Raw genomic sequence first — 25,384 nt, forward strand, 5'->3', positions numbered from 1 at the left:
ATCAATCCATCCTAAAAGAGATCAATCCTGGGTGTTCATTGGAAGGTCTGATGTTGAAGCTGAAACTCCAATACTTTGGCCACCTCATGCGAAGGGTTGACTCATTGGAAAAGACCCTGATGCTGGGTAGGATTGGGGGCGGGAGGAGAAGGGGACGACAGAGGATGAGATGGTTGGATGGCATCACCGACTCGATGAACATGGGTTTGGATAGACTCCGGGAGTTGGTGATGGACAGGGAGGCCTGGCGTGCTGCAATTCATGGGGTCGCAGAGAGTCGGACACGACTGAGCGACTGAACTGAACTGAACTGAACCACTCCCAGCTTCAGATTCTTCTCTTTAAAATGGGGACCAAATTAATTCAATAGTTGAGACAGAAACTGCCAAACTCCTAGAATAGTACCCAGCCCACAGTAAGCTTTCCATCGGTGTTATTTTTAGCTACTGAAGATTATCTAGACAGTTCTCAAACTGTGGCCTCTGAACCAGCAGTAACCACATCATCTGGGAACATACTAGAAATGCAAACTCTTGGGACCTACGCAGTCAGACATAACGGATGAGAACCTGCAGGTGGCGTCCAGGAGAATATTTTAACAGGCCCTCCAGTGACTGCAGCATGCTCTCATTGGAGACACAGACGAATTAGAATTCTACCGAGCAATCTCTTCCTTCTCAAAGAAGGAAAACAGAGAACTCACAGCAAATCCATATTATTAAAATAATTAAGATATACTAAAGACCAAAAGTTACCAGACAGGATGGCTTGATTCTTGCCATTATAAATAGTCACTTTTATGGAATTTACTGAAACTGAAGCTCTTAGTCAACTGTAACCTATCCAAGGAATGAAATACATGGGCTAAAGTTAAATTCAGAGATAATTCTAAAACTTAAAATGTGGCTTTTCTTTTTTCAGTGTTTACCCCCACTAAACCTTGTTTCTTCCTATACAAATCATAGAAATACCGAATTTTTATAATTCTGATTCCTACATTTGAGAGCCAACAAAGACAAACCTCGTTAAATAGTCAGCAAGGAGACTGAAGGATGTTTTGGAAACCAAATGAAGCCTGAGACCAAACCAAAGCATACCATCACTGCAGCCTGAATGCAAAGATGACACTGTTGCTCTAGTTTTAGTTATTTTGATTGGTAACTGTTCATTTAGTTCTTTTTCATATACTGGTTGAACCAATTCTCTGAGGAAAAACGGCAAATGAAGGGGGCTATTTCAAACATTAGAGCCAGGCGTTCTACAAGACTTGAATACACTGTGGGTAGTGTCTGTGAACTGTGACCAATGCAACTATGTGGAAGGATCCTTACTTAATTGGTTTCATTCTACACCCAAAAGTTAAAAAAGCCAGTGTACTAAAAAGAGTTGTTTTTGCAGAAAGATTCCATTATCTTCACTTTGTTAGATGTTATTCCTGTTTTGTACATAAAATAATGACCATTTTGACCTCCTGACAATCTTGCGCTTCTATCCATACTGCCAGAAATACCACTTTTTCACTTTAGGGAGAAGTAGTTATAAGCTAACAAACAACCTTTTAATTAGTACTACTAGTCTAGACTATTCTGGGCGGTCACTGAAGAAAGCCTGCTCAAGAAGATGGGTTTAATTTGCTTTTGCCCTCATATTTTAATTGTCTTCATTGCAACTTCTTTGTACCTCGGTTCCTCCACCTATGAAATGAGTACAGCCATATCTGTCCCTGGAAGAGGTGAGTCAAAAGATTTTAAAAAGACAGGCATTGTTTGCAGGCAATATAGTTTTATTATTTTAAAATATCAATATATGTCTTGCAAAGAGCTGCTGAAAGCTAGTTTTTTGGCATGTGATTTTGTTTTTTCATTAATGTATTCTGTAGATAAGGAAAATACCATCCTTAAAACTTAAATACATGCCCCATTGTACAGAATTCAAGTGAAGACAGCTTAATATATATATACACATAAGTAATTACAGATATGTACATGTACATGGGTTAGTACACATATATCTCCTAGCCCTGTTTGGTGGGAGGGTCTAGAAGCAGTGACACCCCAGTAGAAATAAGCTATCCACTGTCCAGATCTTGGTTTCTAAGTGTCATTGGAAACCCTTCTTCAATCAAAGTAACCTTTGAAAAGATGCTGATTCTAGGGCTGGGGCGGGGAATATAGAAGATGAGCCTGAAGCAACTTTCCTACTTTCTGGCCAGAAAGTATGGAGATGCTCAAAAGTTAAAACGAGGGTGCAGGTCAAAGACATACAGAGTCAACCTGACATAATTCCCAACAGCCAAGCTGGAAGGATTTGTATATATTACCCAGAGTACAAAAGAAATAAGCATGAATCCATACTGATACAAATAATTGAATAATAAGTGGGTGAGGGGGAGATTAACAAGAATTTCAAGTACTATATCTAGATATATCAAAAATCAAAATGTGGAATGTAATCTTGCCCATCCCCTACCTACCACAGACAGGGCTTGGTGACTGGTTTCCAAAGAACAGAAGCATTGGAAAGGGAAAATAGTAACTTTAGAGTGCAGAAAACTAACAGATACTACCTTATCCAAATGTCTTGAGTTAGGTTAACCTAACAAGCTGGTAACAATCAACTACCAATATGATTTGATGAGAAGAACTGGTCAACTCTTGGTTTTCTTTCTAAAAATCTATAACCCTAGTCCAAACACAAGGAAAGACTAACCCAAATTGAGGGACATTCTACAGGACACCTGACCGGTACTTCTCAAAGTTGTCAAGGTTATGAAAAACAAGGAAAGACAGAGGAACCATCACAGACTAGAGGCTAATTAGACATGATGACTAACTGCAGTATGGTATCCTAGAGTGGATCTTGGAAAAAATAAATGCCATTAGTGGAAAAACTCAGTTCAGTTCAGTCGCTTAGTCGTGTCCGACTCTTTGCGACCCCATGAATCACAGCATGCCAGGCCTCCCTGTCCATCACCAATTCCCAGAGTTTACCCGAACTCATGTCCATCGAGTTGGTGATGCCATCCAGCCATCTCATCCTCTGTCGTCCCCTTCTCCTCCTGTCCCCAATCCTTCCCAGCATCAGGGTCTTTTCCAACGAGTCAACTCTTCGCATCAACTGGCCAAAGTATTGGAGTTTCAGCTTCAATATCAGTCCTTCCAATGAACACCCAGGACTTATCTCCTTTAGGATGGACTGGTTGGATCTTCTTGCAGTACAGAGGACTCTCAAGAGTCTTCTCCAACACCACAGTTCAAAAGCATCAATTCTTTGGTGCTCAGCTTTCTTGGTAGTCCAATTCTCACATCCATAAATGACTACTGGAAAAACCGTTGCCTTGACTAGACAGACCTTTGTTGGCAAAGTAATGTCTCTGCTTTTTAATATGCTATCTAGGTTGGTCACAACTTTCCTTCCAAGGAGTAAGCGTCTTTTGATTTCATGGCTGCAATCACCATCAGCAGTGATTTTGGAGTCCAAAATAATCAAGTCTGACACTGTTTCCACATCTATTTGCCATGAAGCGATGGGACCGGATGTCATGATCTTAGTTTTCTGAATGTTGAGCTTTAAGCCAACTTTTTCACTCTCCTCTTTCATCAAGAGGCTCTTTAGTTCTTCTTCACTTTCTGCCATAAGGGTGGTGTCATCTGCATATCTGGGGTTATTGATATTTTTCCTGGCAATCTTGATTCCAGCTTGTGCTTCCTCCAGCCCAGCGTTTCTCATGATGTACTCTGCATATAAGTTAAATAAGCAGGGTGACAATATACAGCCTTGACGTACTCCTTTTCCTATTTGGAACCAGTCTGTTGTTCCATGTCCAGTTCTAACTGTTGCTTCCTGACCTGCATACAGATTTCTCAAGAGGCACATCAGGTGGTCTGGTATTCCCATCTCTTTCAGAATTTTCCACAGTTTATTGTGATCCACACAGTCAAAGGCTTTGGCATAGTCAATAAAGCAGAAATAGATTTTTTTTGGAACTCTCTTGCTTTTTCGATGATCCAATGGAGTTGGCAATTTGGTCTCTGGTTCCTCTGCCTTTTCTAAAACCAGCTTGAACATCTGGAATTTCATGGTTCACATATTGCTGAAGCCTGGCTTGGAGAATTTTGAGCATTACTTTACTAGCATGTGAGATGAGAGTGCAAGTCAAATAAAGTCTAGAGTTGCATTAATAGAACCAGCCAATGTTGGTTCCTTAAATGTTTCATGGTTATGTAAAATGTTAACATTAGGGATAAAGTGTATATGAGAAGCCTCTATACTATCTTTGCAACTTTTTGGTAAATCTAAAATTATTCCTAGACAAGTTTTTAAAAATCTGAACATAAAATCTGCTTCTGCTGATATGTGTATATAATTTATGATCATGAATTAAATATTTTACAAAGACATTCTGACTCTGTCCTCTTGAGAAAGCCAAGGTTGCCAAGAAAATCCATGAATCTATTCTAAGTTTAAAGCTACCTGGTTAAATATTGCTGACTGGAGTCTAGTTTGCTTACTTAGCCCTGAGATACACACTTGCTTTGTTTAATAGAGGACATCTGTTAGCAGAAGAGCGCCATCATATCAGTTGGGGAAGCCATCAAGTTCTCAGCAATGACATATATTCAAAGTTAGGAAATGTGGTCCTTTTTCCAAAACATATTTTAGTTCTTCTCAGTTCTGCCTGTAATGATTTAAAAAGAACATTTCTCCTGGTATTGTCTTTCTCTGACTTTCCAAGCGGTTTATCTTAATAACTTTGGCTGTACGTTACCCAGAAGACATACATAGCCTGGGCTAGGGAAAGTCAACAGCCAGTGGTAAGCAAAGAACGGTAGAAGGACACAGCTGAGCTTTCCAAGGGGCTGAAAAGATTTTCAGAGGCAGCTAAAGTTCTGGGATTTGCTCTTAAATATGCATTAATAATTTTCAGCATAAATTGAGTTCTATAAAAGACAGTTTTTTGTATCTTGTTTTTCCATCTCTTTCAATTCCACAGTTAAAGACTTTAAAAAAAAAAACCCAACAATATCAAGAACAGTTTTGTTAAGGCCACTATTAGTAATAGGTTTATGGTCTTTTAAAAATATCCCTAAATCTATTATGAAGAGCAAGTACTAAGGAGTAAATACCAAAGCATAATAGATTATATTGCTCTCATGTGTGTTAAATGACTCGTCATTTTGTCTTCTGAATCCATCTTTTCTCCAATAGGCAAAGATTATAGCAAAATATGGCATTTGTCATGAGTGGTTCATAAAACGGGAATGGCTATGCTTCTGAATTTTGTTCATGTCATCTTATAGGCACATTATATTAATACCTAGATATCCTAGTTTTGCTTCCTAAGAGGTCCCAGCAGATGGTTCTAATTTTACAAGAGAAACAGACATGCCCTTGTCCTTGTAACTAGTCCCATCATTCATAGAAATGTGGCTTATTCGTTGTTTCAGTGGGCTATGGAGAAACCGTATATTATGTGTTAATTAAAAGAGCAAAAATAAAAGTCAGATCCTTCTGGGCATATACATATATTTTAAATTTTAAAGAAAACAAACATACTTCTAAGTGAAAACTTCACCATATTTCCAAATAAGATAATGTTGAACATACCTTATCATGAATTTCACGTTTGACCTTATTTTTTGGTAAACACAGTTGTGAAAATTGAGTCATACTCTTTCTTTAAAATATTCTCCCCTTAACATGCACTGCTTTCTGTGACTGGTCAGACAATATGGCACACTGAGGCAGCAAAACATCTGGGAAGATAACCTGCATTTGTTTCTTTAGTTTGAAGTTTTAATGTCAAAGTAAGGTCTTAAAATAACCCTTTCACAAAAATAAGGCAACTTTAGGCTGTAAAAACATTAGCTCTTTGTCAAAGGTTATGTTCTTCTGTCCTCATCTGTTGTCACCACTTGTCAGCATCTTCAAAGATCAGTTTTTTCTTCGTAGCGACACCTACATGCGGCTCGTTGGCTGTCCAAGTACGGCTTACAGCCTAAGTGTATAACGCTGTCAAACAAGAGTTCCACGGTGGTTTCACAGGCTGCAAAGTAAGAAGTGCCATCACTGCTGGGCAACTGCAAAGCATCACTCACTCTTCACATATATTACATGTTTCAGCACAGTGTCAGGCACAGCCGTGGTGGGCACTTAAACCTATTTAGGTGAATGTCTTCCCAAGCTCTTGCAAATTAGTCACATAAACATACATACAAAGACTTTTCATTTCAGCCTCTTCACCTGTATGTTTTCTTTGCATGCAACTATTCAACCCAACTTTTTGTACCAGACAATGAGTCTCTCTCAGTATCACTGATAAGCTCATCACTGTTAATTTCCCTTGTATCTGAAAAATACCATTAACAGAGAAGCCTGATAATACTCTTCAGTTTGCACTTTAAGGAGTGACTTTTAGGTGCAGAAAAAAATGAAAGTTAAAAATGGAGAAACCTCAAAACATTTAATTATAAGCCAATAGCTTTTAATGGTTACACATTTAAGGTGCTTAAAGTAAATGGACCTCAGTCTCTCTCTTTGACCAATATCCAAATTTGGCTAGGGAGGGGAGACACACAAATCGAAGGTGTTTTCCCTCTAGTGGGAATTCTTAATTTTTTGAAAGACTGTAAGAAAAGACAACAGATTTAACTTTTCTTATTCTAAGAAACCTAGAACACCCAGGTAAGATTATCTATTTTTTTTAAACTTTTTATTTTCATTTTCTTGGCTGCATTAGGTCTTCGTTTTTGTGCACCGGCTTTCTCTAGTTTCAGGGAGTGGGGCTATGCTTTGTTGTGGTGCACGGGCTTTTCTCATGGCAGTGACTTCTCTTGTAGCCCAGAATAGGCTCTAGGGCAAGAGGGCTTCAGCAGTTGGAGCTCGCGGGCTCTAGAGCACAGGCTCCAGTTGCGGCACATGGGCTTAGTTGCTCCATGGCATGTGGGATCTTCCCCAAACAAGGACTGAACCTGTGTCACCTGCATTGGCAGGCGGATTCTTATCCACCGCGCCACCAAAGTCCAAGATTATCTTAATATACTTACAGAGACGTGGCACAGAGTGATTTTTAGTTATTCAAATACTTCTAGTTTCCAACATTCAGGTTAAGAAAGAAACTTTTCATTACAAATTCTTGGCATTTTCAAAGTTTCCAAAAGACTGCGCCATTAAGGAATACAACTAACTGCAGAAGGGTACAGGTTATGATTATTAAATAGGAAATCGCAAGGAAATTGGTTTCATTGTTTAACATTAGTATATCCTTAGGTCAGAAAGCAGAAATGATATGTATCTGTGCTTCAGCTGGACAACTAGTTTACCTTAGCCAAAAGCATTTAAAGGGATTCAGAGAGAGTGAGTTCAAGCTTCACTTGGAACAGAGATTTCCTCCTTCTTATTACTTCCTAGTTATTATTAATACTAGGATTTCAAAATCCAAGACACCTATGAGACTTGAGGAGTACTGGAGTAGCCAGATATAAGTAACTTGGGACAAGATACTTCTTTCTGAACCTCAGTTTCCTTCCTTTAGAAAGGGGCATAATGCCAACTAGTACTTTGGGTTTCTGTGAACATCAGTGAAAACATGTCTCAAGTATTTAGTACAGTATCTTATGGAAAATGCTTAAAAATGGCAATTTCCTTTCCTGCCTCTTCTTATTGCCCTTCCTCTTGTTATTTTAGTGTATGGTATATTCTTTGGCTTGTCAGTAAAAAAAAAAAAAAAATCTTGTTAACTACTGGTATTTGTACAGCAATGTGTATTTCTACAAATAGCTCATTTTACCCTTATGACAACTCTACAAGATGGGTCTTATCATTCTCATTCTATAAATGAGGATCCTGAAACATCTAGTCATCTTTGCTGACTCTGCAATAAGCATCACCATGAATATGACTACATGCTGAGTCCCGTGAGTCCACTTAGCAAATCACTGAGCCTGGGGGTGGTTTTAAGGACCTTCCCAACACAGACACATATAAAGAGACAGAGTTAAGATGCAACTCTTTGGAACTTCCTACTCCAAATCCACTGTGGTATACCGGGAAGTTCACTGGATCCAGAGTTTCAAACTTCAGGCTCTGGATAATTAGGACTATACAACAGGGCACAAGATCTTGGACGAATTCTTCTCTGCCTCACACACCCTCCTCCCAAGGTTTCCTACCACTTCTTGCTTCCGTGACTGTAAATCATTTGAGACGACAAAATCATCTCGGGAAATTGATAGGACTATGTCACAATAGATAAGGTAGTACAGAGTGAGAGATTTCTGCCAGTAAATCTTATACTCACACACACTCACCCCATCGCATGAAATCAGCCTTACCCTGCACGTGCTGAGCCAGGCCCAGTGTTCTCTGCACATCTCGGCAAATCTTGGACAGGCAAGACTGAAACGCCTCGTCACAGTCGTTTTTGCTTTTGCCGCAGGTCTCATAGCACCGGTCGTGTTGGTTGCAGCACTTTGTCAGGGAAGGGATGCCGATGTTAAGCTGAAAGCGACACTTGGATGGATTATTGTTGATGAAACTCAAACTTTCTCCAAAGTAGTGCATTCAAAGAGACTTAGAAATCAAAGACAATACTGTTGTATAGATCATTTTCAAAATTTGTTTCTGCCTCCAAATGTTCTTCAGGTTGAATCTCTCTCCATTACTCTCACCTGCACCCCCCATGTGACCGCGTCCTCTCCCTCGAAGCCATGCCCCAAAGCTCCCTATTTTGCTGTGCTAGAGTATTCACAGTCATCTGCTGGCAGCAAACACAATTTCCAAGACATAAAACATAGCTTTAAAAACAAAAAGATAAAGCTAAGAACTTTAGAAGATTTTTGCAGGGGCTACACAAGTATGATTTTTGGCTATTCCAAAGTATTTTGTGTCTCCTCCCTCAATACAATGTTAGTGTTACTCACTCAGTTGTATCTGACTCTTTGTGACCCCATGAACTGTAGCCCATCAGGCTCCACTGTCCATGGGATTCTTCAGGCAAGTATACGGGAGTGGGTAGCCATGCCCTCCTCCAGGGGATCTTCTGATCCAGATTGAATTGGGTCTCTTGCATTGCAGGCAGATTCTCAATACAATGTCCTTTTTATGAAGTATCACTGACACTGTCTAAGCGCCTACAACTGAATTCTTTTTTTTTGGTTTTTATGTTTAATCTTTAAGTGTTCACCAATTCCCTAAAGATATTATTATTCCTTAGAATTCATAGTCATCTTCAACTATTTTAAATAATTTTATATCCAAAACTTTTGTGTCCAGGAATCACTTTCATAAAACATTTTCTTCCCATAATACTGGCTCAGATTCAGCCTCCCTTATAACAAACACACAGCTTTCCCACTCAGTCTAGTTTCAACACAGACAATACTATGCTTTCCTATACTTTTTCATCCTAAGTAGTGTTACTTCTATACTCCAAACTTTTCAATCGTATTTGTGACATAAAGAAAATATCATTTAAATGGTATTAACATCTACAGGATTAGAAAAATCAAAACATGACTTTTACATTATTTAGTTTCATTAGAACTTATTGTGTTTTAGCTATAAAAGATCACTATTATAACAAACAAAATTATTTCTGAACCTGAGAACACACTGATAGTTTATCAAGAGTGTTACAAAGACTACCAATCATAAAAACTTACAAATAAAAAATAATATTTACATGAACACCAAACACTGGGGAGCCACATCCATTCGGAGGGGAGGGTTTATATCCATAACGTGGAAAAGGCTTAGATCCTATAAAATACAAATGTTATAAAAATTAATTTTCCAATATGTTAGAAAATACACACAGTCTACAATATGCTAGACTAGCCTTGGAAATATTTACTGTTTGATGCTGACATAAGTGAATATGTGTTTATTTGGATAAGCATTAAAAATGCTGATTTGTCTACCAAATTATTTTTACTTCTCAAGCAAAATATGTACAAGTGTATACATGTACACATAGATGGCAGTTTATAAAGTGTTCTGACAGTTTATTTGTAATCCTACATCATACGCACATATAAATCCTTATTCTGGACTTCTATTTCAGAGCTTACAGGCCAGACTGGGTCCATGTGTATGAAACATAAATCCAACCTATTTTCCTGCACATTCTAATGCTTATATTTTTAGGTTAAAATCTACAGGACAAGAACTGTATCTTACCAACCTCAGTCACTGTTCCATTGCACACAAACCTCCATAACTACTGTGTGTGTGTTAGTTGCTCAGTCATCTGGGATTCTTTGCGACCCCATAGACTGTAGCCCGCCAGGCTCCTCTGTCCATGAGATTTTCCAGGCAAGAATACTGGAGTGGGTTGCCATTTCCTCCTCCAGAGGATCTTCCCAACCCAGAGACAGAACTGGCACCTCCTAAATTGCAGGCCGATTCTTTACCATTAAGAAACAACCTGAATTGTCTATCAACAGATGAATGGATAAAGACGTGGTACATAAATACAATGGCATATTCCTCAGCCATAAAAAAGGATGAAATAAGGCCATTTGCAGCAACATGGATGGACCTAGAGACTATCATACCAAGTGAAGTAAGACAGAGAAAGACATATCACTTATATCTGAAATCTAAAAGAATGGTACAAATCAATCTATTCACAAAACGGAAACACTTACAGACTTAGAAAACAAACTTATGGTTTCCAAATGGAAAAGGTGCGGGGGGAGGGGTACATTCGGTGGTTGGATTAACATATACATACTACTATACATAAAATAATCAACCCACACCTATGGTACAACACAGGGAACTCCACTCAATACTGTGTAATAATCTATATGGGAAAAGAATCTGAAAAAGAATAGATATATGTACCTGTATAACTAAACACGGATGTGCGAGTTGGACCATAAAGAAGGCTGAGCACCGAAGAACTGACACTTTCGAACTGTGGTGCTAGAGAAGACTTGAGAGTCCCTTGGACTGCAAGGAGATCCAACCAGTCCATCCTAAAGGAAATCAACCCTGAATATTCACTGGAAGGACTGATGCTGAAGCTGAAGCTCCAATACTTTGGTCACCTGATGCAAAGAGCTGACTCACTGGAAAAGGCCCTGATGCTGGGAAAAATTGAGGGCGAGAGAAGAGGGCAACAGAGAATGAGATGGTTGGATGGCATCACTGACTCAATGCACATGGGTTCAAGGAAACTCAGGGAGACAGTGTTGGACACAGAAGCCCGCATACTGCAGTTCATGGGGTCACAAAGAGCCAGACACGACTTAGCGACTGAACAACAATAACTAAATCACTTTGCTATACATCTGAAACTAACACAACACTGTAAAGCAACTATACTCAAATATAAAATTAAAAAAAATTTTAATAAATAAAAAGAAGAGTTCAAAAAAAAAGAAAAAAGTTAATTTGATACGGACACCAAGATTACAACTGTATTAATACTATTTTAAATGTTGTTATAAATGGTATTATAAGCTGCTGAACATTAAAAGTACTTAGCATTTCTACTGGGTGCCAGTTTTTACTAAGTGCTATGAATTAAACTGTGTCTCCCTGCACCCAAATTTATATGCTGAAGCCCTAACTATCAATGCATTTGGTGATAGGTTCTTTGGGAGGCAATTATGTTTTGATGAGGCCACAAGGGTAGGGGCCTCATGATGGGATTGGTACCCTTATAAGAAGAGGCCCCAGAGAACTTGCTTCCCTTGCACTCCCCGCCCCCACCATGCATGAAGGCCGAGGTCTGCAAGCCAGGAAGAGGGCCCTCACCATAGAGAGGGGTTGGCTCAACCTTCATCTCAGACTTTTTAGCCTTCAGAACTGAAAGACTCTCCTGTTGTTTACCACTCAGTCTGTGGTATTTCATTATATCAACCTGAGCAGGCTAATACACAGTGCCAGGAGAAACTCCACAGCAAAAGGAGCATAGAGTCAAACCAAAAATCCAGAATGTGTTGTGGTCACTGTCTCCTAAAATACATAAGCAGATATTAGAAATTATAATTTCTCAGCATTTTTGTACAGAAAGCTAAGGGTAAAATGGGCTATGAATAAGAGTTTTAAAAACAAAACAAACCCACTTCGCACAACTACACACAAATCCTATTCACTGATCTCATTTTTTAACCAAACAACTGCTCTTATCTTGATGCTTTACATTTTATCATCTGTATGGGCAGTTGAAATCTAAAGATCCACCTGGACTAAGACAATGATAGTCCTTTTCTACATATTTTTCTTAATTTGGTTTAAATATTTTCAACAGACCAATGTCTTTCACTTGAAAGACCCTGAAGCAGATGAGAGGCATAGGGGGTAGGCTACTGGGTCTCAGAAAGCTCTTACTACTGCGTTTTGTAGGAAGCATAGTACAGAACTCCAACCTGTTTTCTCAAACACTTGAGAGTTTAAAGTTCTGATTATCAATCTCCAAAAAGCCCTAATGCCACTTTTCCCCCCTAGTACACTCACTCTCCTATTTTCTTCAATCTCCAATACTTCCTGGGGAAATGGCAACCCACCGCAGTATTCTTCCTAGGAAAATCCTATGGACAGAGGAGCCTGGTGGCCTACAGTCCACGAGGTCGAAAAAGAAATTGGACATCGCTGACCGAGACTAAACAACACCAACCAACATTTTCATTCCCACCTTCTCATTCAGCGGATTACCTCTATTTCTACCTCACTGAGAAAACCAAGGAAGGAGAAGACAACTTGCATGCTACCCCAACCGGTATCTGTGCGCGTGTCCTACACCTTTGTTGCAATTAACAGAGATACGCCATCACTGCTCCTGGCCAATCTATGTATGTACTAGAAGTCACTCCTCTCATTTATCAAAGGATGTAACTCCAGTAATTCTCTTTTCTCTTTTCCTCATTAGTGTTTTTACTCTCTACTAGTCATTCTCAAAAGCATACAAATATGCTATTATTTTCCTAATGAATCACGAAACTATTTTTTCCATGATATCCCCCCTTTCAGTTAACATCAACTCCATCCTCACAATTATTCAGACTAGCAACTTTGGAATCCTTTTTCACTCTACTTACACCCTCCTTCTAAGCCATTGGTAAACCTTTTGGGCTCTTCCTTCAAAATATATCCAAAATCCAACCACTTCTCACCACGTTTATTGCTACCAAACTGAACAAAAGAACCACCATTTTTGGTCTGAATTCCTGCACGTGTCACTCTGCCTCCGTTCTTGCTTCCCGCCCCCCATCTCCCTTGATTCTTTTTATTCTCAGTACAACAGCCAAAGGGATCCTGTTAAGACATCAATCACTGAATGAATTAATGACTTACTCATAATTCTAAAAACACTTTACAAGCCAATTTTTATTTTCTATATTTCAAAGGAAATTGGAGATTTTTTTCCCCTCAATCCTGTCTGCTGTCAAGGAGAAAAAAGTAAAAAAAAAAAAAAATAGCGGCCATTAAGTTTGTTCCCCTAAATTACTTTATTTCACTCTCAATAAAGCCTTGTTCCCACCCTAGGGAGAATGGCCAAGGGGAGAGTCTTCATACGGCTGGTCCTCCCACAGAGCAAAGATAAATGAATGCAACAAATCTGTGCCCTTTAATTCAACATCTCTTCCACCATTAAGTCTTTTTTTTTTTTTAAAGGCTCCCTTGACTTCTTTATTGCTACATCCCTTAATTACCATGCTTCTCTAGTTTTGAGATTTGTCTGTTTCTATTTGGTTCTGATAAGGTCACTCACACTTCAAAATATAGGAAAGGTTGAAACACTGTTCCAGGGAGACTTCTCGAGCAACATCAATTAAGGAACAATTTTCATTATGTCAGAATTATTAACTTGGTGACTTGGAACCTATGAGTCCTATGAGCAGACAGTACTTACTAAGACACAAAAAGATTTTCACTGAAACATACCATTTCCTAAATTCTCAAGTTCATTTGTGTTTTTTATGCTGGAAACTTTGCTCTAAACTCTGAATGGTAAATTTAGTGAGGATGTGGAAGAGGTTTAAGTAAAAGGGAAGATTAAAACAATATTTTTAATAAGAATAGTATCCATGGATCCTAGAGATCGTCACACTGAGGGAAGTTAAGTCAGGCAGATAAGGAGAATTAGACACCCTTTATATGTGAAATCTAAAAAGAAATTATACAAATGAACTTATTTACAAAACACAGATTCACAGACTTACAGAACAATATATGGTTGCTGGGGGAAAGGGTAGGGTGAAGGAATAGTTAGGGAGTTTGGGATGGTCATATACACATTGCTACGTTTAAAATGTCTAACCAACAAGGTCCTACTGTACAGCGCAGGGAACTCTGCTCAATGTTATGTGGCAGCCAGGATGGGAGGGGAGTTTGGGGGAGAATGGATACATGTACATGTATGGCTGAGTCCCTTTAGTGTCCACCTGAATCTACAGCAACACTGTTAATCAGCTATACTCTAATATACAAGTTAAAAGAAAAAGAATAGCATCCATTTAACTTCAGAGATATTTTAAACTTAATAAAATAAACTCCAGAACCCTTGACTCATAATAAATTTATGAAGACTGATCCTTCCAACTCTTCTTATCTTAGTAAATGGCAGCTACATCCTTCCTTTGGCTCAGGCCAAAACCTACAGTCATCCTTTCCTGGCCCTTCAATTCTGGTGCTTTATGCCTGTTGTTCCCTCTGCCTGGATTGTTCTTTCCCTAGATCATCACAGTGTCACCTTCACCATCTCAGACTTCTTCTAAAGTAGTATCTCATCAGTGAGGCCTTCCCTGAACCTGTTTAAAAGAGTAAACTAATCACCTCCCTGCACCACCACTGTTGGCTCCTTGCTGTACTCTTCTGGAAGTGCTGGTACACTCCAGACTTACACACACCGCAGACCTGGCTTCTTTTACTTAGTTTTTAGTTTACTGTCTCTCCCCACCAGAATGTAAGCTCCACGGACACGGATTCTGTCAGTTTTATTTCACATTTTCTCCCCATTTTTCTGTCGGTTTTGTTCACTGCCAAATCTCCAGCTGGTGGAACACCTGACACAAACCAGGCACTCAAATATTTGTTTAATGAATGGGGATGACTAAGTAAAACGGTGACATGTGTCTCCAGAAAAGCAACCATTTAATCTTCAAGCTACTCTCTTATTCCTCCTAACAAGCTCTAAAAGGACAAAAACATCTTTCCTGATCGAATACTGGTAGTAGCATTCAGGCATATGTTTAAGAAGGAATGATATTTAGCAGTTCACAGCATACAACATATAATTCATTCTTTACCTCCATTAACAGAAAACCAGAAATTATGACTGCATGTTGCATCATACTTTCACATGACAGAGTCCCTTTAAATTCACTTGTGTATAGTTCAGTTTTATCACTAAAGTCACCCAGTTGCCTTTTACTTTGAGCTGCTAAACATGAAATTAACTAGGCCCCACACTTGTCCACGTATATGGGAAACACAGTCTCCCAATTACTCTTAGCATTCTGAATTTCAAAAAAGAAGCCCAAGTACCTCATCTGAACTACTGTAGCATTTAGGTATTCAAAAAAGTCAAGGACTTCAAAAGAAATATCTCTGCCAAGTAATCTCGGTAGAGTTATCTTGGTAGAAATACCAAGTTATCACCAGCAATGAAACCAAACAAATTCTCAGATTCAAACAGAATTCAAGTTTAAAAATATGAAAAAGTAAATCAAAAGAATAATATTAATAGCAACCAACAATGAGAAGGCAGGTCACTGACATCTAAGGAAAGAAAATTCCTGTCAGGTATTGATAGAATCATTCTAGAAGAGTCAATCAGAACTCTTTCTCAACAATAAAGTACACCAAAGTCTGTACAAAGGTCGCAATTTATTTTCTGTAGCTTTAAAAGTTAAACCAATTCTTGAAAAAGTTATCATAAAACAGCATGACTTGAAAATTCTCCGTATGTTTTGCATAGTCAGCTAATTTAAAGGCTCTAAAATCTGTCTGTTTCACTCCATCCCTATGAAGCGTATGTCACTAAGTTCTTAGGCAATCGTCATCATGCAATTGCAAAAAAAAAAAAAAAATGTAATTCAGAAGCAATGAAACAGAATGGAGAGTACTCTCAGGCGATCTCTCACATTCTAAAAGCAGTGGTGTGAACTTGTCAGCAGGTTGCTCAGTCACAAGAATGGCAAGATCCTAGCGGTGCTTACGGTGTTCCAGGGCCAGAAGGACACCGACAAGGTTCGCCTGGCATCTCACACCTCCACGACCTCAGTCCCCCCAAAAGCCCCGAAAGCATAGGCCCCGCAAGGCCTGGGGTCCCCCTCACCGTCACTGCACTTATACTGGCAGAGTCCGTCCTCGCCTCCTAGGAGATCCAAGGCGGCGTTCAGGTACATGTCAATCTTGTGAACCCCGTTCCGGATGGTCTTCAGGGTGGCCCTCCAGTCGGTGGTCTGGGCTTGCTCCTGGCACCTCCCAGCGGCGGTCAGGAAGAAGACGAGGAGGACGGCGAGCAGGGCCATCCGCGCAGCGCCAGGCCGCGCCCGGCCCACCCCACGGAGACGTCAGGGCGCCCTAAGCAGCGGCGCGGATCGGGGGCTACGCGGCGGCGGCCGGCTCCATACCCACGCCCCTCGCCCGGCTGGGAGGCGGGGCTCGCCGCGCGCAATGAGCTCTCCCGCCGGGAGACCGTGCCGCGGCAGAGACGCCGGGCGACGCGCACGCGCGGACCCGAGCCGGCCGCTGCCCTGTGCGCCTGCGCGGGGCGTGGTGCGTCAGAGGCGCGGGGCAGGTGGGAACGCAGAGTGGCCCAGGCTCCCTCCTGGCCCACGCGGTGCTCCCGACTGGACGGGGAGGCAGTAGCACCTGGTGCTCGTTAGTACTACCTTAGGGGATGGTTGTACTAACTAAATACCATGCCGGGCCCCATATCCCAGACAGGCTGATTAAGTTCATCCCGGCGTCAGTGGGCATTGTTATATTTTGAAAGCTCTTCGGGTAATTGAAGGGTGTAGTGAGGTGGTGACGAGAAGGCAATGGCACCCCACTCCAGTACTCTTGCCTGGAAAATCCCATGGACGGAGGAGCCTGGTAGGCTGCAGTCCATGGGGTCGCTAAGAGTCGGACACGACTGAGCGACTTCACTTTCACTTTTCACTTTCACGCATTGGAGAAGGAAATGGCAACCCACTCCAGGGTTCTTGCCTGGAGAATCCCAGGGACGGGGAAGCCCGGTGGACTGCCGTCTATGGGGTCGCACAGAGTTGGACACGACTGAAGGGACTTAGCAGCAGCAGCAGCGAGGTGGTGAACCCCTGTGACCTCCTCTGACTTGGGGGCGTGCAGCCCAGCCATCCCGAGCGGAGCGACAAGCTATTCAGGGTGTAGATAACGTCAGAGAAACAAGCCTCCGTAGTCCCTTGCAGAGAGCGTTGCTAGGGGACCAGCTGAATCTGGGGTTTGAAACCGTGTGATTCTTTGTGGTGCATGGGATGAGAATTCAGATTCTCATCTCCTCGTCTTGGGTCCTCACCGGTCTTCTTGAACTGCGGTGGCTGCAATTGGGGGACAGGAACTGGAACATGTTAACGAAGGCCCTGGCGGTACCGGGCTGAGAAATGTAGATGCTGGTTTAGAAATTTTAGAAGAAAATGGTTTGACAATAAAAACCATGAGTTTTCTTCCGTAATAGGGAAGAAGCCAATACTATAAACTTGAAAGCATTAAAAAAAAAAAAAATAGCACAATTTTCCTACTGAAGATGATATTTTGTAGCTTCATGGCTCCAGTGACGTTTCCCTGTATTTTTAATCCCAGCACAGTGCAGAATCCTGAAATAACAGTTGCAGTAGTTTTTACCAGAGCTATAAACACCTAATTATTTTAGTATCCTGGCAGTTTCCAAGAATTTTACAATAGGATCCAGGGTAATACTGCAAGTGTTGAGAATAGATGTGTCCTTTCTATAAAAATTACACCAATGATTCTAGTTTGGAGTTATGTTTGTTAACAAACTTCTTGAGTTTATAATAAATGTACATTGCAGAGCTTATAAGAATTATATGTCTCTTTATTTAGAGCTTACTCTGTGCCAGGCACTTCATGGACTCGCTCTCTTACACTCAAAACAGCGCTTTTCAGGAATACAGCCTTTGGACAAATTAGAAAGGTTGTCCCTCCCCGGCTGACCTATGAGACTAACCCCAGGCTAGGTGACTGGGGAGCAGCCAGACTCAAGTCTGCCTTCAGATGCTCAGCCAGGAACCTCAGGGCTGTGAGCAACTCGAACCACAGTGGAGGAAGAGGAGAAATGTGCTCGAGGGGTATTATCCTTTTTACAGTAAAGGAGTTGAAGTGCCTACAGAGAAGTCGTGTGATAGGATCCAGTCAAATCAAGGCCTCTTTCACACCACTTGAGGAATGAGAGCAGAGTCCTAACCACTGGACCCCCAGCAAATTCCCAGACCTCTTTCTGCCATCACAAGATGCCAAAGATTGTTTTTTTTCTTAATTTTTGGACAGCACATTTCAACGGCTGGGAAGAGAAAACATAGAGTTCTTTTCTTGGTCTGCTTTCTGGAGCTTTGGGTTTCTCATCTCTAAAGTGTGGATATTGTCCTACAGTACCTTTGAGGTCCCACCTAGCTCCCTTGACCAGGCTTGGTTCTTTCAGAGAAACTCTGTGGTATAGGAATAAGTCTTCACAAAGACAAAATATAGCAATGTTACCTAGTTCCAGCCCTGCTATAGATGTCCCAAGTCTCTCCTTTATACCTTTTCTGTATATGTATTCCTGGTAATCACACCTAATTTCTTATACTCTAAATGCAACCTCAGGTTTCCCAGGTGGCTCAGTGGTAAAGAATCCACCTACCAATGCGGGAGAGATGGGTTCAATCCCTGGGTTGGGAAGATCCCTTGGAGAAGGAAATAGCAAGGTGTTCTTGCCTGGGAAATCCCATGGACAGAGAAACCTGGTGGGCTACAGTCCATGAGGTTGCAAAAGACACGACTTGGCAACTACACAACAACAAATACAGCTTCAGCTCTGCGAATTCAGATTTCGTCCTCTTTGTCTCAGCTTTCCTTAGGGGTTAAATCCTCAAACTCCATTTCCTCTGGCTGATAGAGATCTCTGTTTTTTTCTCAAACAAATCTTTTCTACTATGTTCTTCATGGAAATCACTGCCATCTTCCCAGAAAATAAGATTCTAAGTTTTATTTTCACTTTCTCTTCATAGTCAATCATTAGATACTTGTTCTGCTGTAGTGATTCCAAGATTTACTTTTTCCTCTCAATTCCTGCTGTCAGATACCAGGGTATGGCATTGATCACCTGATCAGCTACATAATCAAGGCTGATCATGCAGGGCTTAGCACAAAGTAAAAATCCAGGTCTCCTTGTTCAAAAATTATTAAGAATTTCAGGATGTTAATGGGAGATATAGTCTGGAACCCTTCTGAGTCCAGGGCCTTATGCAAACGCACAGGATGCTTGCTCATGAAGCCAGGCCTGATTGATAATATCGTATAACTCTTAGATGACCCACTTCCATCTTTTCTTCTAACTAGTTAGCTTAGAATGTTTGAAAAGAGCCTCCTTTACAGGACACTTTCAGCTAATCAGGAAAGCCTATACTTATTGTGACACTATTGGTTGCAAACCCATGGCTTCCAGATCTTTCCTGCTAGCAAATGGCTAGTTTTATCTATATACACTTTGTCTGTGGATTGGGCAGGAGCTGAAGCCAGGTAGTCAGTTAAGACCTAATAAACTAGGTAAGATATTATAGCTTGGCCCAAGGAGGAAGCAGTGGAAGTATGAAAAGTGGTCACATTCTAGATGTAACTTGATGGCAGAGCCAACAGGATTTACTGATGGATTGACTATGGTAAAAACGGAAAGAGAAAACTCAAGGATGACGTTGACGTTTTGGCTTAAACAATTGGAAGGATAGAGAGTTCTTACTAACTAAAATGGGGAAGATTCCAGGAGTAAAAGATTTCAGGGAAAAATTAGAAAATTACTTTCAGACATACCATGTTTGAGAAGAGTATTCTGAATTCACAGTTCAGAATGGGATAAGAGCTGGAACTAAATTTGGAAATCATCAGCATAGAAAGGGCTTTTAAAGCCATGGAACTAGATGAGATCCTCTAAAAAGTGAATTCATAAAGAGAAGCAGAACAGGGTCTAAGATGTTGGAGATCAAGTAACTAAGAATCAGTAGAAGAGACTAGGAAGAAACAGCCAAGTGCAACAGGAGAGTGCTACATTCCAGTATATCTAAAAAAGATAGAACCATCGGTTCAACTGGTGTGGAGGAAGATGAAGACAGAATATTGATCATGGGATTTAATAACATGGAAGTTACTGGTGAATTTTAGGAGCACCTCTGTGGGGTACTAGGGTCAAAACACAGTTGCAGTCCAAGGAAGAAAAGATAGGAAGAGGAACTAGGGAAACTAATTATGGTGGAAACTATCAAAGCTAATTCTGAAAATACAAAATATTCTATTTTTGTGCTGATTCTTGTCTGAATGATTAAATGCCTTGGAATGGGAACTTCTGGGCAGCTGCAACTATGCCATTTTTTATAGAGAGTGTCACAGTACAGTTATAAGTAAGATCAGTCAGATACGCTTCTAAAAACCCCTTATGGTCTCTTCACTGGACATGGACATCATGGTACATGATGGTATTAATGAAGTAAGAATGCAAAATGTATTGGGTTTAATGTGACATATTAACTCAGAATGCTTGGAAACTAGAATATTATGCAATCCTTTGTGTTGTGTGAAATAAAATGAACGAAATGCTAATGATCATGGGAAGTTTCTGTTTTTAGTCTTTTCCAGTGTCTCATTAAATGGCCTCAGCAGTGTTATCATGATAAAAATAAATGCCACGTAGTGAAATAATTTCAGCCATAATGATCAATTTTTACCCAATGCGAAGGCTGGAAGGTTAGTTTCTAAAAGAGGCTCAAGTTAAGGGGGAATAAGTGCTAGGTGGGGCTTCCCTGATGGCTCAGATGGTAAAGAGTCTGCCCACAATGCGGAAGACCTGGGTTTCATCCCTGGGTCAGGAAGATCCCCTGGAGAAGGGAATGGCAACCCACTGCAGTACTCTTGCCTGGAGAATTCCATGGACAGAGGAGCCTGGAGGGCTACAGTCAGTGGGGTCGCAAAGAATTGGACATGACTGAGCGACTAACACTTTCTCTTTCAAGTGGTAGGTTCTAGCCTCTGCCGTAAAAAAATTAATGGTTTGATAGCTTTCAAGCTGGAAATGAAGTGAAAGACAAGAAATGGCTGCATCAGAACAAGGTCCGCTTCCATAATCTTAATATGTTGAAGGTAATGGTTCTTTAGGTCATACTTGAATGATCTAGTGGTTTTCTCCACTTTCTTCAATTTCAGTCTGAATTTGGCAATAAGGAGTTCATGATCTGAGCCACAGTCAGCTCCCGGTCTTGTTTTTGCTGACCGTATAGAGCTTCTCCATCTTTGGCTGCAAAGAATATAATCAATCTGATTTCGATGTTAACCATCTGGTGATGTCCATGTGTAGAGTCTTCTAGACTCTAGAAGACTAGACCATTCAGGTATGACCTAAATCAAATCCCTTATGACTATACAGTGGAAGTGAAAAATAGATTTAAAGGACTAGATCTGATAGACAGAATGCCTGATGAACTATGGATGGAGGTTCATGACATTGTACAGGAAACAGGAATCAGGACCATCCTCAAGAAAAAGAAATGCAAAAAAGCAAAATGGCTGTCTGATGAGGCCTTACAAATAGCTGTGAAAATACGGGAAGTGAAAAGCAAAGGAGAAAAGGAAAGATATACCCATTTGAATGCAGAATTCCAAAGAATAGCAAGGAGAGATAAGAAAGCCTTCCTCAGTGATCACAGCAAAGAAATAGAGGAAAACAATAGAATGGGAAAGACTAGAGATCTCTTCAAGAAAATTAGAGATACCAAGGGAACATTTCATGCAAAGATGGGCTCGATAAAGGACAGAAAGAGTATGGACCCAACAGAAACAGAAGATATTAAGAAGAGGTGGCAAGAAAACACAGAAGAACTGTACTAAAAAGATCTTCATGACCCAGATAATCCTGATGGTGTGATCACTCACATAGAGCCAGACATCCTGGAATGTGAAGTCAAGTGGGCCTTAGGAAGCATCACTACCAACAAGGCTAGTGGAGGTGATGGAATTCCAGTTGAGCTGTTTCATATCCTGAAAGATGATGCTGTGAAAGTGCTGCACTCGATATGCCAGCAAATCTGGAAAACTCAGCAGTGGCCACAGGACTGGAAAAGGTCAGTTTTCATTCCAATCCCAAAGAAAGGCAATGCCAAAGAATGCTCAAACTACCACATAATTGCACTCATCTCACACGCTAGCAAAGTAATGCTTAAAATTCTCCAAGCCAGGCTTCAGCAATACATGAACCGTGAACTTCTAGATGTTCAAGCTGGTATTAGAAAAGGCAGAGGAACAAGAGATCAAATTGCCACCATCCGCTGAATCATCAAAAAAGCAAGAGAATTCCAGAAAAACATCTACTTTTGCTTTATTGACTGTGCCAAAGCCTTTGACTGTGTGGATCACAATAAACTGGAAAATTCTGAAAGAGATGGGAATACCAGATCACCTGATGTGCCTCTTGAGAAATCTGTATGCAGGTCAGGAAGCAACAGTTAGAACTGGACATGGAACAACAGACTGGTTCCAAATAGGAAAAGGAGTACGTCAAGGCTGTATATTGTCACTGTGCTTATTTAACTTATATGCAGAGTACATCATGAGAATTGCTGGGCTGGAGGAAGCATAAGCTGGAATCAAGATTGCTGGGAGAAATATCAATAACCTTGGATATGCAGATGACACCACCCTTATGACAGAAAGTGAAGAAGAACTAAAAATCCTCCTGATGAAAGTGAAAGACGAGAGTGAAAAAGTTGGTTTAAGCTCAACATTCAGAAAACTAAGATCATGGCATCTGGTCCCATCACTTCATACCAGATAGATGGGGAAACAGTGAAAACAGTGTCAGACTTTGTTTTGGGGGGCTCCAAAATCACTGCAGATGGTGATTGCAGCCATGAAATTAAAAGACACTTACTCCTTGGAAAGAAAGTTATGACCAACCTAGATAGCATATTAAAAAGCAGAGACATTACTTTGCCAACAAAGGTCCGTCTAGTCAAGGCTATGGTTTTCCCAGTGGTCATGTATGGATGTGAGAATTGGACTACCAAGAAAGCTGAGCACCGAAGAATTGATGCTTTTGAACTGTGGTGTTGGAGAAGACTCTTGAGAGTCCTTTGAACTGCAAGGAGATCCAACCAGTCCATCCTAAAGGAGATCAGTCCTGGGTGTTCATTGGAAGGACTGATGTTGAAGCTGAAACTCCAATACTTTGGCCAACTGATGCGAAGAGCTGACTCATTGGAAAAGACCCTGATTCTGGGAAGGATTGAGGGAAGGAGGAGAAGGGGACAACAGAAGATGAGATGGCTGGATGGCATCATCGACTCGATGGACATGGGTTTGGGTGGACTCCGGGAGTTGGTGATGGACAGGGAGGCCTGGTGTGCTGGGGTTCATGGGGTTGCAAGGAGTCGGACACGAATGAGCAACGGAACTCAACTGAACTGAATGGCTCTTTGCTTGAGGAGGTCTACCATCAGACCTTTCGGCTTCTGTAACAAAATACCACAGACTGGGTGACTTACAAACAACAAAAGTTTATTTCTCATAGCTGTGGAGGCTGGAAGTTAAAGATCAGGGTGCCAGAATGGTGAGGTTCTGGAGAAAGCCCTTTTCAGGGTTGTGGACTGCTGACTTTCCACCGTGTCCTCACATGGTGGAAGAGGTGTGGGACCTCTGGGGTCTCTTTCATAAGGGTACTAATCTCATTCAAGAGGGTTCCAACCCAATGACCTAGACACCTCTGAAAGATCCCACTTTCTGATATCATCACACTGGTTATTAGAATTTCAGCATATAAGTATGGAGGGTCAACCTAAAACAATAAAACAGCCAGTTATTTTTCCCAATAAAACAGGTTTATTCTGGAGCAGCAAAGAATTACAATTCAAGACATGCAATTATGGTGAACCGCATTCAAGTCCACATGCAAACAAAGGAAAGGAAACTCTTATAGAGGATATCGGAAAGTTGGGAGGGACCTGTTATAAAAGAAATGGCCGTTGGAGAAAACTCTGAGCTTGATGTTTACTGGCTTTTCACTGGCCAATTTGTGACAATCTTTCATTGGCTGAGCTGTTACCAGACAAGAAGAAAATCTTTTTTCCTTTTGCTGGTGGTAGTAAAGTAGTGGTGTCACTTCCTGCTGGAAATGCAGAGTAGTTTCTTCCTGTTGGGATCTGTACCATTGATTGATATTCAGAGGGCATATGCATGAGAGCTTCCCTTCCTGATGGCCCAACTGCATTTTAGTGAGGTTTCCCTTTATTAATTTTCACAGTGGGGCACAAGTTTTCAGACCATAGTAATCAGGGAGAGAGATGTTCAAGTGACCTTTGTGGCTGGAATGTATGATTACTGGCACACAAAGAGGAAGCACTGGAGAAGATGGAAAGGAATCCACTTCAGTGAAACTGCAGGTTTTAGACCGTCAGGATAAATTCAGGTGTGTGATTTCTCTCAGTAGAGTTTCTGACTACCTTCAAACCTCCGATTGATTTTGAACTTTTATTTCCTACTTTATATTTTCCCACTGTTTCTCTTCACCGGACTCCCATAGACAGCACAGCTTCAAAATATTCCTGACTAAACCTACTTCTATTCCTCTCTTCCCTCTATTTCTGCAATCAGTGGCAACACCGATCACCTCATTATCCAAGAGAAAACCTGGGAATTACCCTAGACTCCTAGTCCTCTCCCTAGTGCCATATGTCTTCTGTCCCCAGATATCATCTGTTTCGCTCCTTAACATATCTAGAATTAGTTCCATTCTCTTTATAAGGACCCTGCTTTGGTTTCTCCATTCATCATTTTTCATTTGGATTATTCCAATTATCTCTTAACTCTCTTCCCTACCTCATCTCACTCCCTCCAATATATCTTCCGCAATGCCTCCAGCATGAGCTTTCCAAAGTCTTTCATTGGTGCCAACTCTTTGACACAAGGCCCTCCCTGATGTGAACTTTTCTTTGTCTCCAGCTCCTCAGCTGCACCCTGGGCTCCAGTCATGCTGAATGGCTCTCCATCCCTTTGGTGAAGAGTTTGGTTCCTCAAGTCACAGGGCTTTTGTGTTTGTATCTGCCTGGAAAGTTTTTCCATAATTCAGATTAAGCTCATCTCTGGGGAAGTCTTCTTGGACTCTTAAGGATGATTTATGATTCTCCTATGAGGTTTCTTACCATTGTACCTG

General features: G+C 40.9%; 1 protein-coding gene across 1 annotated transcript; it reads right to left on the reverse strand.

Moving 5' to 3' along the window:
* Positions 1-1,765: 1,765 nt before the first annotated feature.
* On the reverse strand, positions 1,766-16,718 carry PLA2G12A (phospholipase A2 group XIIA). Its single transcript, XM_081558610.1, has 4 exons — positions 16,292-16,718; positions 9,683-9,759; positions 8,334-8,499; positions 1,766-6,046 (listed from the first exon to the last, which is right to left on the reverse strand). Exons 1-4 carry the CDS (start codon positions 16,485-16,487, stop codon positions 5,928-5,930), a joined length of 558 nt encoding a protein of 185 aa, XP_081414736.1. The 5' UTR covers positions 16,488-16,718; the 3' UTR covers positions 1,766-5,927.
* Positions 16,719-25,384: the final 8,666 nt, after the last annotated feature.

The sequence above is a fragment of the Giraffa tippelskirchi genome, chromosome 1 (assembly GCF_054371585.1).
Source record: "Giraffa tippelskirchi isolate mGirTip1 chromosome 1, T2T-mGirTip1v1.2.pri, whole genome shotgun sequence".
Lineage (NCBI taxonomy): Eukaryota > Metazoa > Chordata > Mammalia > Artiodactyla > Giraffidae > Giraffa > Giraffa tippelskirchi.